The 15976-nt window shown below is 53.8% G+C and overlaps 1 protein-coding gene across 25 annotated transcripts in view; it reads left to right on the top strand.

Moving 5' to 3' along the window:
- The window catches only part of MICAL3 (microtubule associated monooxygenase, calponin and LIM domain containing 3), a 224696-nt gene extending 218651 nt beyond the window's left edge, over positions 1–6045 (top strand). For 19 of the 25 annotated variants that reach the window (XM_074325093.2, XM_074325111.2, XM_074325109.2 and 16 more), the window contains 4 exons: positions 947–1012; positions 3323–3422; positions 3577–3650; positions 3747–6045. In XM_074325093.2, the coding sequence (XP_074181194.2) occupies positions 947–1012; positions 3323–3422; positions 3577–3650; positions 3747–3931 (425 nt within the window). In that variant the 3' untranslated portion in view covers positions 3932–6045. The remainder of the gene's footprint in view (positions 1–946; positions 1013–3322; positions 3423–3576; positions 3651–3746) is intronic. The other 6 variants (XM_074325104.2, XM_088801922.1, XM_074325101.2 and 3 more) reach the window with 1 other exon arrangement.
- The last annotated feature ends 9931 nt before the right edge of the window (positions 6046–15976 follow it).

The following is a 15976-nucleotide window of genomic DNA, read 5'->3' as shown; positions in this document are numbered from 1 at the left end:
TGCCCCATCCACGACTCTGACCAGCATTGTTACTGTGGGTGTTGGCATGTCCTGTCAGCTCCCTTTTGGTCTTACAGTCCAAAGTGTGGCACCCTTCCTCCAGCTCTGCAGATGGAAGGGGCAGAAGAAAAGGGGGTGGTTGGCTCTCCCTGGCATGTGGGGGGATAGCGAAACGGATTGGTGGAAGTTGCCTCTGTGTGGACGCGTTCCCCCAACACACCCTGGCTTGGAGTTGGAAGCATTGCAGCTGTCCGAGCGCTAGAAGCCCACATAAGGATGGGCGCTGCTGCCCTGTAGACACAGCTGCTGTCCGTCGGCCCAGTGGTCAGCCACAGAGTCCTCCTCGCCCCTTAAACACACCCAAGTGCAGTCTTACCGGGAGCACACATGCCCATGAACATAAACCTAGAGGCCGTTTGGCCACGTATTTACCCATCTGCTCTACAGAGCAAGGCAGGCCTGTGCCAGGTGCTTTGGGCATTTTTGAGGAGGGAACCCTACACCCTACACCCAAAAAGCCACCCTGTATGGTAACACCCAGAGTCACCTCCCTCCCCGTGGGGACTAGAGGAAGAAGGAGCAACCCCGTACCTGTGAGCCACACACCATCGGGAAGGACCATGTGCATGTGCGGTCCTTTTTAAGCCATGTGCCTACTTCAGGGACCGCCGGCCATGCCTGGGTCTGCTCTTGTCAGTTTCCATGCTGAAAAAAGGACTTAATTCATTTGTAGACTTTGTTTCCCTTGTTTCTGCTTTTCCATTTCTTGTATTTTTTCTTTTCCTCCTGTTGTTCCTTTCTCACTTTTTATGCTTTTTGTCCTCTGCTTGTTTTTTATTTCACCTCCTCCCTGTCCCTCTCCTCTTCCAAACTCCTCCTCCTCTTCCATTTTGTCTTTCTCCGTCTCCTCCTCCTCCTGCTCTTCCTTGTTTGGTCCTTTTTGAAGTTGAGCCCAGTGGCGGGACTCCACGGCGTAGACCTCTCTCCTTCTGCCCTTGCTGTGTCCAGGAAGGTAACGTAACTCCCCAACCTCACCCCACTGCCCCCAGGGCCATAGCAACACTAGTTACACAGGGACCCACAACCCAGCTCTTTCTTTCTCTGACACTTGATAGCCCTGTTACAAAACTCCATGAGTATGTGGCAGTTTCTTACAAGGTACAGTATCCCTTTGACTGTCTCAGGGGAGGACGGGTACAGAGTGAAGCCCGAGGGCTTTCCAGGCCACAGCACAGCATGCCACAGTATTCACCACCATTTGTGGTTGGCCTTTCAGTCTCAAATCCAACAGCTCGAGTGGCCAGGGTCACAGGTGAGGCACATCCCACCTGTGTGGCAATGATTTGCACTGGTGAGTCGAGGAATACTGTCCTTACAAAGACTGGTCTGCACAAAGCCCCAAACTTCTTTTCCAAACAACCACTAAAAGCAAACTTCTCTACCCTGTGTCTTGCTGAGTGTGTGTGTGGTTTTTTTTAAGTTTGTCTGATTTGAAGTCTGTTGCGGTGATAAGATTGTCGTTGAAAAGGCATGTGGGAAGGGGAGGGGGCGTGTGGTCATGACTAACCCTTGCTAACCTCTCCTCTGTCCTCCATGGTGCCCACATTTGATGTTCACCCATCCCGCCATATACCTTTGCTCGTTGGCTGTGAACAGTCTCTACCATAGCTCATGAGTGGCGTTCGATGTCTCCCCTTGGAGTTCTGGGGAGGTGGGAAGGAGGGAGAGGCTTGCCAACTGGACAGCTTGCATGCCTCAGGGCTCCATCTTCCATGGCCACGTGGGCACACTGTGCAGAGATGCTCAGAAAGGAATGCATGGAACTGAGCTGTAGGCTGATTTAAAAGCCGAAGAGCCAAGTCTATCGGGCTGGGGGAGGAGAGCTTTGGCCCCCAGCACTTCCGCATGTGCTCCACAGTGGCAGGCTCCACCAGTTGGGAGGGAGCGTGCATCCTCCAGAGTAGAACTCAGGGACAGGACTTGACCTTGGGAGCACAGCTGCATGTGCACTGGGGCACAGCACATACATTAACCCCCTGCTTATATGAATGTAATTCAGAGCGTGGCCCCATTGAAAGACTAACTGGCTTGGGTCTCGTATGTCAAGCAAACAACACTGCAGAAAGAGTTGTCTTTGAACAGTGTGCAAGCAAGTCAGGTGGGAAGAATGTAGGAAAACTTGGCACAAGAGTCGTCCCACTGGAAGGTTTACCCCGTATGTTTCTGGGTTTGGTCTTCACTGGATAGAGCATCCAACCAAGTGATTCATAAAATGGAAAGCCTTTGAAAGACTCCCCAGTCCAGCGCCTCTTCACCTGGGGCCCATGGATGGACTTCAGGAAGCCGGGAACACCCTCAAGTTCTATATGAAATTGTTGGATGTATATACATGCATTTTTCCAGGGAGAGAGTCCCTGGCTTTTCTGAGATTCTCAAAATGGTTTGGAACCCAAAAATATTGCAGGATGACTGACATAGCCTGTCTTTCGTCCTCAGGCAGGACCACACAGTGGCCTGAGCTGCTGTGTGCTCCGAGGACAAGGAGTCTGTTCCCTCCTTGGGTGGCTTGATTCCTCACGAAGTTCTTGCGTCCTCGTGCTGCAGTTCAGCCCAGCGGGGTCAGGCTGTCAGTCAGCCTGGGTGCAGGGCAGCCTGAGTCAGCAGGCAGGCCCCGGCCCGGCCCTGCTGCCTGGGCTGCGTCAGAGCAGGGAGAGCCGCCTCTGAGCGTCTGGTCTGCTGGTGTTTCTCTGCCCTGGAGAGAAACCTGACAGCTGTCCCGTGCAAGTCAGCTGGGAGAGTGTTTGTTTAGGATAACAGAAATGATGTGACCTTAGTGCCAGAGGCCCCAAGGGGGCAGTGCCCAGAGAGAGCTGAGTTAGTGTGACTTCAAAGGAGGCAGAGTGTGGTGTATAAATTCACATGTTCCTTCATCATTAGGCTGGTTTCCTCAAAGCAGGCCTGTTGATAATACAGAGCAAGTACCAAATAAATATTAAATGAATGAAAGAAAGAAAAAAGGAGGACAAAGCACTTAACACATAGCAGAGGAAAACCACTGAGGAAAGAGGGCCAAACAAGCAGTGACCAGGTTGCTAAGGGGTGAGGGCCGGGCCTGGGAAGGACAAGTGGGAAGCGCAGGCCCCCCATAGTCCCTGGGGGACGGGGAGGCACCCCGATCACAGCTGCAGGCAAACAACCTGGCTTGGGAGTGTTCCGGCAGCATCCTGCTCGGCTCTCTTTGCACATTTGCCCCAGTGTGACGCTCCTGCTGGACGGGTGGGCAGCAGTCCTCCCCGCACCTGACAGGCCTCTCTCTCCGCAGGCATGGGCAAGAAGGATGACCCCAGGCTGATGCAGGAGTGGTTCAAGCTGGTGCAGGAGAAAAACACCATGGTGCGCTATGAGTCCGAGCTCATGATCTTGTGAGTGGCCATAGACTGGGGGCCCATGGGGGGGAGGAGAGGGCAAGCTCAGTGCCTGTCACAGCAGGGGCACAGCTCCTTCCTGGTTTAGGGCATGAGGACATATGGTCCCCAAGTCACCATTGCTATCTCCCTCCCCTTCCCTGCCATATAGCGCCCGGGAGCTGGAACTGGAGGACCGGCAGAGCCGACTGCAGCAGGAGCTCCGGGAGCGGATGGCAGTGGAAGGTAAGGGGTAAGGGGCGCCAGGGTGGGCTGCACTGGTGGTGCAGGTGGCCTCCTGCTCCTGGCCCTGCAGACCTAATGTCTTTGGCCACTGCCCAGATCACCTGAAGACTGAGGAGGAGCTGTCGGAGGAGAAGAAGATCCTGAACGAGATGCTGGAGGTGGTGGAGCAGAGAGATGCCCTCGTAGCTCTGCTAGAGGAGCAGCGACTCCGGGAGAAGGAGGAAGATAAGGACCTGGAGGCCGCCATGCTGTCCAAGGGCTTCAGCCTAAACTGGTCCTGAGCTCCACCCACACACTGGCCACTGGCCTGTGCATCTGCCTGACCCGGGCTGGGCTCTCCCAGACCCCGGATCCCAGATCTGAGAAGGCCTGGCACCTCCTGGGAGTTTGCGCTCAGTGTCCACGTGCCTCTTGAAAGTGGGTCAAGTGTCTGCTGTGGGAGACCCCAGGTGAAGGGAATTACTGAGGTGGCTTCGCCTCCTCGGAGAGATGTGGCCTGACTTCCTGCTGGCTCCGGGGAGAGACGATCATGGAGCATAACGTGGGGGAAGAAAGGCCTGCACGTGCCCCGAGGACGCACGGTGATGTGTACTCCTTGCACAGACACATTTGATCAAAGAAGGATGCTGCCTCCTGTCAGAACCACAGCCCCCAGAGTACAACCCACAGAGAGGAGGGGCAACTGTCTTCATGCTCCCTAAAGCACCACCAAAGAAGTGAAGGAAACAGCCCAGGAAAGCCACATGTGACTCAAGACCAGGAGAGGGGCCATGGCCAATCAGGGTGATGGCTGCCCCAGCCTTGCAGGGAAGCCAGGGGGGCCAGCTCCTGAGTTCATTATGCAAGTAAGGAGGACCCGGGGGGGGGGGGCCTGCTTCCCGGCCCACCCCACACACTGGACCACGTGGCCAAATGCCCCAGGCCTCTCTCTGACTGTGACCTGAGGCCTGTGGATTGCTGCATTTTGCTTTTATGTCACAACCATTTTAACACTGGAAAATGCTGACTTTGGAGGACGGATGAGTCTCTACATTTCAAGCCCCCAGTTGACAGGCGTTGTCACTGTCCAGGGCTTAGATTGGGGCAGGAGTCATCCTCGGTATTTTTCCTGCGTTTGCACATTGAAATGAAGCTGACAACCTGGCAAGACACTCAGCCGCTTTGGACCCTTTTTGTCAATTAACTTATTTTTTTAAATACTTGAAAAGAAGCAACTTCATTTTTATATCTGTACTAGAGACACTGATCACCTGGCACCTGCCGTGGGAGTGACAGAGGTGCCCCATCCCAGCCTGACTGAACACTGTTGCAGCCATCTATTTATTAGCCTTCTTCCTGCTGTTACTGCCCCAGCTGGCTAAGACCCTTGTGGGGGCCCCTGCTCACCGCTCTTCTGTCCCCTCCTCTGTTTTGTGGCCAGCTCCTCCTCCTTCACCTGGCATCCTATTCTCACTCTGGCACCAGACTTTATGTCTGCACCTCTCACTTGTCAAGGAGACATTTCAGCCCTGTCTGAGGCCGGACCAGCAGGCACAGATGCCTCCTCCTCCCTATGGGAACACTGGCTCTGCAGAACCCGTATTTTTTCTGTTTGGATGATAGGGTTTCAGCTTCCACAACACGTTTATTAAGGAAAGTTGGGGTGGCTCTGAGGCTGGCTGAGACAGTGCCTGGTGGGGCCTTGTCATCGATCTGGCTGGTGACAATACCTCAGCCCAGCCTCAGGGCCACCGGGTAGAAAGGGGTGTCGGTCGGTTTCTCACCCACAGGTAGCAGCTGCAGCCCAAACATCCTGGTACCCAGGTCTTCATGAGGAGATGGGATGCTAAGTACCATGTAACCAGCTCTTTGGGCCAAACTCTGCTCATTTCTCATGATTCAGCCAGAGGCTGGCTGTGGAGCAGTGGTGGGGCAGTGTTTGTCCAGCCGCAGAATTAGCACACAGTCAGCCCAGGGAGGAGGCCCACCAGTGCCAGGCCAGTCTGGGAGGGTCCTCCATCCGACTCCTGTGGGGATGGGCCTCTATAGAAACCACAGAGGCCTGGAAACTCTCCAAGGCAACCTGAGGGCAGGATGCGTCGGGCGTCTGTGCTGACCTTGGAACTTCCATGGGGAACACACCGTGCCTCAACTTGAACATTCATTCTCACTACAGAGGAGCAAAGAACCTGTCTCATTCTTCACTTTGTCCAAAAGCTGCCATCTCGCTCCTGTGAAAATCCAGGAGGCGTGCTGCTAGCAGCCCTGCGCTCTGACTTCTTCACTTCCTGTTTGCTGGTGAGGCAGGCAGAGTCTCTGTTTTTATTCTCTTTTCTTAAAATGGGGAGGGAGGTGTCCTAGATTCCATCTTTAAACCCCGATCTTTCAATAAAATTCAACTTGGGAAGGACCTTCATCGCCTGTGTGGCCTTTTCCCTAAGCTTCCCCCTCTCAAAGACCATCGTGCCTGGCCACGCCCTAGGAGAGCTGCCTCAGTCCCTGTAACTCCTCCTAACCCAGAACAAAGAAGTGGCTGGGAAGGGATGTGGCCACAGTGACCTCCGAGTGGCCTGATGGAGGGGGAGCAGCAGGTGTTACTGTCTGGGCCTTGCCGCATCCTTCCACAGCACGCACTGCTGCCTTCAGCCACTACAGAGGGGGCTGAAGACTTCACAGAGAAGCTTTCAAAATCCACAAACCCGTCAAATGTTTCCCAGCTCTCCACTCCCAACAGTATCACAACTTCAGTTCTAGTAGGGCACTTCTTTTTACAGCTCCCATGTCACAATCACTAGTTTGCAGTTTCTTTAGTACCCTGGTGACATGCTTTCCAGCTCTGGTAATGCATGCAGCTCCAGGCAGGTTTTCTTCCTGAGAGGTAAGTTCCCTTGAGGGTAGGGGGAGCAGGCTATGTATTTATCTGAAATGCCCACGGCCGGGTGAGCTCGCACACAAGGCCGACCAACCCAGTGGGCAGCCAGGCTCAGCATTGCGGAGAGCGGGCAGCAGCTGGCACGCCTCCCTGGGGTCAGTCGCTAGCAGTAGGGCTGGCCAACCGTGGTGTGGGTTCTGAACTGCTCAGACGACGCCTTTGGGCCTTCGTCCCCAGGGGCCATCCTCCAGTTGTTTTCGAGCCGGTGATAGACTATTTATGCTTTCCAAAGAGAAGAAAATTCTCCGTGAGGCAGAAAGTGGAGAAAATGTAAAGAAAAAATTTCAAAGGTGGTAACAACTGAGCTACAAAGGGGAATGGGCCATTTTGTGCGCAGTAAAAGTTTTCAAAGAAACAGTGTATTTCTTAAGTGGTTGTACTAGACTTGGCAGTGAGCCAGGATGCATTTCTGCGTCCACCACCTGCCTTTTCCAGGTAGGGCATCTGTGCAAGGCACTGTGTCCAGTGTTGTGTGGGTGTGTACAAGGTTGTTTAAAGAGGACAATTTTTTTTTTTTTAGTTTGTGCTTTTTTCAGTTCTCCATGTTATCCTGGCTCAGCCATCAACTGTCACCACTTGAGAAAATGTCAGAAGCAACCCAGTGTGGTAAGAAGCTTCTCTTCAAAACCAAGTCTCAGTACACCCTCGTGAAGAGAAGAAGCGTGTCCTAGAGAGTCTCCAAGTCAGAGTGACCCTGTGTCCTGGCAGCCTTCCTCGCCGGTGCTGCTCCTGGGCCTACCTGGGCTCTGGCCTTGGACAGCTGGCCTGGGAGCCCAGGGTATGGGGCCTACAGCCTGTAGGCCTAATCATTCAGATGTATCCGTGTCCCCGAGTAAATTCAGTGCATAGGGTCTCAGAGAGCTGATGCCACCCTTCTTCAGACTGGAAACATCCCCGAGATTTGAAGGGAATAATCCTGGCTAACTCTCCTCTCTCTGCTACAAGAAGCCTCCTGGGCTAATTTTCCAAACAGAGGCAGAGTCCAGCTCTGTCCTCCACCCATGGTGTGTTGACCCATCAGGAGTGTAGCTGACTTCATCATGATCCATGGAGCTAATTCCAAAGACACGATGCTTCCCTCTGGAGCAGTAATGAGAGAGAAAAAAAAGGTCAATAGATGGGTGGAGGTGAGCCTTGCCCAGCTTAGAGGTCAGCTGGAGGTCACTGCCTTGGAAGCTGACGCCCAGAGCCTTCTGGCTATATTGCCAGCTATTCCAGAAGAAGAAAAGGACCCAGCTGACCCAGATGTAGACATCTCAGCTAGAAACAACAGCTTGCATGAATATACTGTGGCCCTAAATTCCTAAAAGAAAAGATGGATTATGACACGTGCCTGCCGGGAAAGAGAGGAGTTTGGTAGTCACCTGTCACCTTTTGTTCCTCAGAGGGCTACTGACTAGCACTGGAAGCAGACAGGATTTGGCTGCAGTTCACAGCAACCCCAGCAGCAGAAACTGGTGCCTGTTAGGTAGGCAGCCAAGAAGGAGCACTGGGGAGCCACAGGAAACGGCCCGTCAGAAGCACATTCCCCTTTCTTTCCAAGAAACAACCATGTCTGATGGTTTCGAAATCCCTCCTGAACTCTGAATCCTCATGGTCCCTTCTTAGTAATCAGAGTGGAAAATGATAAAGAGAGAATGTGCCACTTCATTTCACTTTACAAACTAGCCAAACTGGCCCACGTAAGGAGACCCCTCCTCCTTTGTGTTACCTGATCGGAAGGTCCTCCCCCTAGTGATTCTCAATGAGGAGGGTAAGAAACCATCCTCCTAGGTGGGTTATGTCCCACCAAAGCACTAGCCCGGGGGGTGGCCAGAGCCACACCTTGTCCTCCCGAACCAAGGAGCGTGTTAGACCAGGCGCCCCAGGATCCACGGACACGCTCCAGTGATGCTCCCAGATGGCCTGTAGCATTTTGTGACAGACCCACTCCTTGTGTCCCCTGCCCTGAGGCGTACACAGGGAAGCTGGTCTCCCCCTCTCTGCTTCAGAAGCCACCTGTGACCAGGACAGACAGGGAGGGGAGACAGTGTCCCATGATGCACACACGTGTGTGCACGCACACACACTTCTTTCCCCTGCCCCCAGCATGTCCTTTCTGAACCAGAGTGGACATCTAGTTCAAAGGAGGCTGGATTTCAGCCTTTGGCCCCAGATGGGATCAGCTGTGGTTTGACCCCGGCCTGAGAGCTAAGCAGGGTCCAAGTGGGAGATCTTCCTGCAGCAGTAAATAGCCTGGAGTCTGGAAGGATGCAGCTCTATTGAATGGTCTGCAAAGTGACAGATGGAGCATCCGCCAGCCCAGGGGAAGGGACTTCTGGAGTGCCCTTGAGAGAGGAGCCACCTCCCAATGCTCTCGTGAAGTGAGGACGAGGTTTGGTGTCTGTCCACACGTGAAGGCAGTAGGATGTGAGTAAGGCAAGATCAAGGTCAATGTTCAGACGTGGAGCTTGTCCTGCCTCCTCCCGACTTCAGACGTAGTCAGGCCCATCATTTAACTGGCCAGTGCCTGCCTGCTTCTGTCTCACCTGGGCTGGTAAGCAACCCACAGGATGGGGAAGGCGGTACATTGAAGGGTCTGAGATTCTTTAATCAGGGCCTGTGCTGATGCACCCACAACTTCCATGATGATAACTACCATTCGCCTTGGAGAAGGGTGAGAAACTCGAGGAGGGCTGAGCACAAGGGGCTCCCAGCACCTCCAGGGGCTGGCTCCCCACTGCCCAAGGTCATGCCAGGTCTATCTGGTGAGCCAACGGAGTTGGGGGTTTATTTTTAATTATTTTAAATGTTGGGCTGTTGTCACTCCAATAAGCTTTAGTTTAAAAAAATGTTGGGCTGAACCCTCTGTTTCAGGATCTTAGTTTATTAGATATAGACTGCTACAGACAGGCAGTGTTCAGACATTCAGACAGGCTGGGGCTGGGTGTGTGCCTGCAGCTGCGCAGTGCTGAGCCTGAGTTAGTACTGGGGCCTTACACAGCGTTGGAACAAACCAGTACTCCTGGCTCAAGGGGACGCCCCGTCTTTTCCCTGCTGCCTCATCTGCAACCCAGAGAAGAAGCCAGAGTCTTGACTCCTGAGGGGTGGCAGCCCCAGAGTGTCTTCAAAGGAACCACTTCAGAAAGGCCTCAGCCGCTGCTCCTGGAAGATGTGAGAGCAGCCCCAGGGCTACCAAGTGCTGCTGTGGGAGGAGGTTTGGAAGAAGCATCAAGAAAGGACATGTTGGGCCGGCCCGCCGGCCCGGTGGCTCAGGCGGTTAGAGCTCCATGCTCCTAACTCCGAAGGCTGCCAGTTCGATTCCCACATGGGCCAGTGGGCTCTCAACCACAAGGTTGCCAGTTCAATTCCTCGAGTCCCGCAAGAGATGGTGCGCAGCGCTCCCTGCAACTAAAAATTGAACACGGCACCTTGAGCTGCGCTGCCACTGAGCTCCCAGGTGTCTCAGTTGGTTGGAGCGAGTCCTCTCAACCACAAGGTTGCCGGTTCGACTCCTGCAAGGGATGGTGGGCTGCGCCCCCTGCAACTAGCAATGGCAACTGGACCTGGAGCTGAGCTGCGCCCTCCACAACTAAGACTGAAAGAACAACAACTTGATTTGGAAAAAAGGCCTGGAAGTACACACTGTTCCCCTTCCCCAATAAAATCTTTTTAAAAAAAAAAAATGTTTTCTGTAGAGAGGAATGAACATCCCTTAGTGCCGACTTTGCAGTAGTTTACACATACGTGTAAAGTTCTATGTAGGTGAAGAGCCCTGCTGACCCTGTTCGTGACTCAGACTTTTATAGTCATTCAAGCAAAGAAAGAGGGAACAAGCAGAAAGTACCTTTGTTCAGACGTGGTAGCGCACACTCCACGTACCCTCCAGCCCTTTGCACTCCGCGTGGGGCCAACAACCAAAATAAGGTCAGCCGTTATATTTTTTCTCCTGTGTGGAAGAGGGTCATTTTCCCCTCAGTAAGTAAACTCACACCCTCAGGGGCCTGGGATGTGCCCATAAAACCAAGGGCTGGAGGGAGCCTCCCATCCTTGACAAGCTCCAGCACCAGGACCAGCTGCCCCCACAGCAGGCCTCCAGCAGGGCCGTGTGCCCTCTGCTTCTCCCATCCTTTCCAGGCCATTGTTCCTGCCCTTCACGTCACCGTCTTTGTTGTGGTTGGAAGAGATCCACTGCTATATACCGTGTTTCCCCGAAAATAAGACCTCGCCAGACCATCAGCTCTAATGCATCTTTTGGAGCAAACATAATATAAAACCCGGTCTTATTTTACTATAAGACCCGATAATATAAAATAATATAATAATATAAGACCAGGTCTTATATTAATTGTTGCTCCAAAAGATACATTAGAGCTGATTGTCATGCGGGGCGGCCTGCAGGGTCTCTGCTCCTGCTCCCCACACAAGAATGCAGGATATGGTGAGGCCAAAAAGGAACACCCACGGAGCCATAGGTAGGGGAGTCATACCACTATATTCTCTCTGGCGGCACTATATTCTCACTGGAGGCTGGATCCACACTGTCCGCAAACCGCCATCCTCTTGCTAGCCCCCATTCTTCTCTCTTCTCTCTGCTAGCATAGCCACAGCAGTTATATTAGTGGCCAATGGCTCACTGGTTACAGCTGACGGCCAACTAGCCACAGCTGATGGCCATCCCATCACAGTTGATGGCCATTTACTACCTGAGCCAGCAGCTTTCTATGTGAGGCCGAGAGCCTGGAAACTACTTTCTGGGGCTCTGCCCCCACACTATGGTCCAGTGAGGTCTTATTTTCGGGGAAACACGGCAGTAAGAATTCTCTCCTTCCCTTAACATTACTGCAGGCAGATCTCGGAGACAGTGCAGGTCGGGTTCCAGACCTCTGCAATAAAGTACGATTGCCATAAAGTGAGTGGTAATCCTTTTGCTGGTGGAGGTTCTTGCTTTCAGTTTGAAAAAAAAAAAGCAACACCTGTGAAGCACAATAAAACAAGGTGTGCCTGTAGATATCTTGAAGGAAAAGGGCAAGCAGAGAAATTGTCCTCTTTCCCAGGCTTTTTTTTTTTTTTTTAAGATTTTATTGGGGAAGGGGAACAGGACTTTATTGGGGAACAGTGTGTACTTCCGGGACTTTTCCAAGTCAAGTTGTTGTCCTTTCAATCGTAGTTGTGGAGGGCGCAGCTCAGCTCCAGGTCCAGCTGCCAGTTGTTAGTTGCAGGGGGCGCAGGCCACCATACCATCCCTTGCAGGAGTCGAACCACAGCCTTGTGGTTGAGAGCATGCGTTCCAACCAACTGAGCCATCCGGTCGCTGGGAGCTCAGTGGCAGCTCAGCAGCAGCTCATTGTCTTCATTCTAGCTGTGGAGGGTGCAGCTCGCTGGCCCATGTGGGAATCGAACTGGCAAACCTGTTGCCCAGAGCTCACACTCTAACTAACTGAGCCATCCAGCTGCCCTTTCCCAGGTGTTTTGCCTGGAGAGAGAGGACTTTCTACTCCCGTCAGATTCAGGTGTTGGAGGCAGGACAAGAAGTTAGTACTTAAAGCAAGTGAGGCAACAAAGCACTGCCGGGCTCCCTAGGCCCCGCCTCCAGCCCCATGCTTCCCTCCTCCCTGGAGAGGAGTCATCCAAGGACCCAGGGGATGAACAAAGACACAACCACGTTGGGACAGGCTGTGAGAGCAGGAGATGGGAAAAGCTGCCCACTGCTGCCCAGTGGGCTAGTGACAGAAAGATGCTGACATGCCTCCCTCCAGCCGAGGTGGGGATGGTGCCCCTGGACCTGGCACCTCAGGAGAGCTGTCATTAGACAGAAAAATGTGGCTGGGTCTTCAGGAGCCTAAGCACTGGCCGTGGCTTTGAGAGTTGAGCAGAGTTCAGCCAGCAAAGGGAGCCAGTGTCCCTGGCCTTCACCACCAGCAGTGGTGTCTGCAGCTCCCCTCCAGGCAGTCCTGTGGGTGTGCTTGGTCCTGCAGGATTTGGGTAGGTCCACATTCAAAGCATTTCCCGTCCTTTTCCTCCAAGTCAGCAGGGCCATCTCCCTAGCCCTTTTTCTTTTTCTTTACGCTCCTCTGAAATGATCTGGAGTACTAGTCCCTTCCCCCCTCCCCCAGAACAGTCTTTATGGCATGCCACTTGGCTGTGTGAAATGAACCTTGGCCCAGGAACCTGATCTGGCATCTGGCCCCAGCTTGGCCCCCAGCTGGCTGACCCTTGAAATGGGAAAACACTCTGCCCCATGAAGGAGGTTCTGTGGGTACTGTGCCTGTCCTGTGGCTGCTGAGTCACGCAGTCACCTACTGACCACCAGAGCCACACATGGGCGTTGTCTCTCAGTGTTGAGCCTGAGCCCTGCCCACAAGGGTATACGCCAGTGTCCCGGCAGGCACGGGAGCTGCTCCCGTTCCAGCACTTGGGACTGGAAGCAGCAACAGCTGCTCCAGTCTGGTTTCCAGGAAATTAGGGATGACAGAAGCATTTGTGGGAAAGAGATTGGGTGTGGAAAAATCAAACAGGAATAAAGAGCCAGAAACTTCATGTAAGGTGAGGCAGCAATTCAGCCCAGACACCACCGCTCCTCACCTGCCACAGGCCCGGCTCAGGTGTGCACAAGGCCACTGGAATGAGAGTCGAGGTCCCTCTCCCCAGGGAGCACGAAGTCCCTCACGTAACTCTCCCTCCCCACAGGGCATTCCTCACCTGTACCTTAGTGCACACCTACTTGCCCCCTTTCTCAAGGCCCCTCCCTTGAACAAATCACCATGTGAAACAGCCTGGCGAGTTATGGCCAGGCCACTGCCCCACCCACGCCAGAACCCCCACACCCTCTCCTTGGTGTGGTACTGCTCCAAGAGTCAGCTTCCTCAAGGGCAGCGATGAGAGAACCTCAGGAGAGCACAGACACCCCACAAGCTAGCCAGCCCTGCCTGGCACATGCTGGGGTACCCAGCCCTTTGGCAGAGTCCACTCACCTCCGCCAGGAATTTCTCATCTGCCTCTTCCCTAGGAGCAGAAGGCAGGAGGGGATGTTTCTGGGGTTTTCTAGCCCCTCAGGCCTTGGGAGCCAGCCGTGGGGTCACTCTGCTTTAATTCCCTGGCTGAGGCCTCACTGGCAACTGTTGATTGTTGGCCCTGATAGGAAGGTCCAGGGGGAAAGGCTGCTTAAGATAACGCTGCATCCCCAGACTGGTGGTTTAGGAAGCGCAGGTGCTGGGTCAGAGCCCTCCTCTCACAGCTGTCCCCAGGGCCACAGCTGGCAGGTCTGGAAGAACTCCAGAAAGGCTCCAGCTCTGATCACTCACCAGTGCAGGGCACCTCTAACCGGGGACGATAGTAAACTTTGCCCCACAGGCCCTGGCCCTGGATCTAGCCATCTCTCCCCGCTCTTCCGGCAGCAGTTGTTCTCCTTTCCTCTCTAGACTCTCCTGCCTTCCAAACCCACCTGTCCTTCAAGGTGCAGGGCCTAGATTCTGTGTTGGAGCCTCTTGGAGGTGGGGAGCTGGTCCACCACCCACCCAGGCCGGAACCCTTTCCTTCCTAAGCATCTAGTCTGTGGCTCCTGGCCCCCATACACACATTTCCAGAGACAGGGCAACCTTTGCTCCATACCAGCCACCTTCCCCTACTGCCAAGCACTTTCTGTCAGCCTTCTGTGGGCCTCCCAGACCGATCTCTCTGACTGTGGCACCTGAATCCTACTGTTTGTTTCTGCGCGTCAGCCCAGTGTCCCCCAGACCGTAAGCCACTAGTCCAGCCCTTGTTTTGGATCCCAGGGCAGCGTCCAAGTGGGGCACAGAGGAGGGGCCTGGGTGCTTACTCACCTGGGTCTTGCAGGATCCTGCAGTTTGGGGAATGAGCCACCATGCTCTTCTGCCCTGTATTAGTCTGACTTGGTTTAAAGAGCCATGAAGAGCCCACGTCCCTCCAGCCCGCTCTCCTGCTACACAGCGAACAACTACGGAGAACTGTCTCTGTGGTTCTCAGTGTGTGCGCGCGAGAGCACCTCCCTTCCCCCCCCTGCCCCAAGATGTTCCGCCTTCACCTCCTTCTCACCACCCAGGCCTTGAGCAGGAAATTATTGTCAGTTCCTACCCCTGAGGTGAGGGGATGGTGTGGCCAGGACGGAAGAAGCCTTGACTCCACAGTTTAGGAGTCAGCTGGGTGCATTAGAGCTGTCAGCTTTTGTGAACATTGCAAAGAGGGAAGGAAGTGGCAATTTGGGGGTTTATGGAAACTCTGACCCTGAGACCGGCACATCTGAAGAGGCTCAGTGGGGGTGCTTGTCGGAAGTGTGGGCCCTAGAAGGTAAATTGTCAGCCCATCCACCATCCAGAGCCCCTACCCCACCTGGATTTTTCTCTGGGGGAAGTCAAGGACCTCCTCTTCTGTTGTTTGAGGGGACAAAAATGGCCATCAAAGCAGGAGCGAGACATGACTGACTGTCAACACAAACATAGCAACGTGCCAGGCACCAGGGAGCAATTGTGAACAAGCAGCCACAGCCTGCCCTCTCAGAACTTGGCTGACAAGGCCCAAGGGCACTGGTCCTGCTCCCCACCTTGCCTCCTCAGCCCTTCAGTTTCCCAGGAGCCCCTGAGGTCTGTGGAGACCAAGACAATGCTGGCCACCAATCCCGCTGGGAAATGAGATAAAAACTTCATTATCAAGGTGGGTGGGGTGGAAGCAATCAAGAGGCAAATGGGAAGGGACCATGGAGGCAGCTCAGGAGGTGACAAGCAGAGGAAGGAGATGGGAGGTGTGGGGGCAGAGCCCCAGAAAGTAGTTTACAGGCTCTCGGCCTCACGTGGAGGAGTGCTGGCTCGGGTAGTAGATGGCCGTCAGCTGTGGCTGATTGGCCGTCAGCTGTAGCCATTGAGCCATTAGCCGCTAATATAACTGCTGCGGCTACGGAGGAGAGTGGAGGAGAGTGGAGGAGAGTGGTCGGTGGGTTGCAGACAAAACGGACAGCAGGTCGCACGTCCAGTGAACCCAGCCTCCAGTGAGACCGTAGTGGTATGACTCCCCTACCTATGGCTCCGTGGGTGTTCCTTTTTGGCCTCACCATATCCTGCGTTCTTGTGTGGGGAGCGGGACCAGAGACCCTGCAGGCCTCCCCGCATGACAGGAGGCAAGTACGCAGCCTCTCTCCTCTCCTTTCTTTCTCTTTTTTATGCCCCTTGAGAAACCCCAGCTATTGAGCTCCTAGTCCCTGAGACACCTTCCTACACCCTGACCTCTGACTCCAAGCCAACCACCCTCATGCAGCACAGGACTACCTGGGAGCCTCTGACTGCGGTGTTTGGTACATGACTTTTGTCAAAACTCACAGAACTCCACACTACAAGGTGAATTCGTAATTATATGTATGTAAAAATTATACCTTAATTAAAAATAAAACAATAAATAAACAAACAAACTAGAGAGAATGATGCTC

Source organism: Rhinolophus sinicus, chromosome 1 (genome assembly GCF_057876585.1).
Source record: "Rhinolophus sinicus isolate RSI-liver-muscle chromosome 1, RSI-T2T, whole genome shotgun sequence".
In the NCBI taxonomy this organism is placed as follows: Eukaryota; Metazoa; Chordata; class Mammalia; order Chiroptera; family Rhinolophidae; genus Rhinolophus; species Rhinolophus sinicus.
The sequence above is the reverse complement of the archived record's forward strand: the minus strand, read 5'-3'. Positions and strand labels throughout refer to the sequence as shown.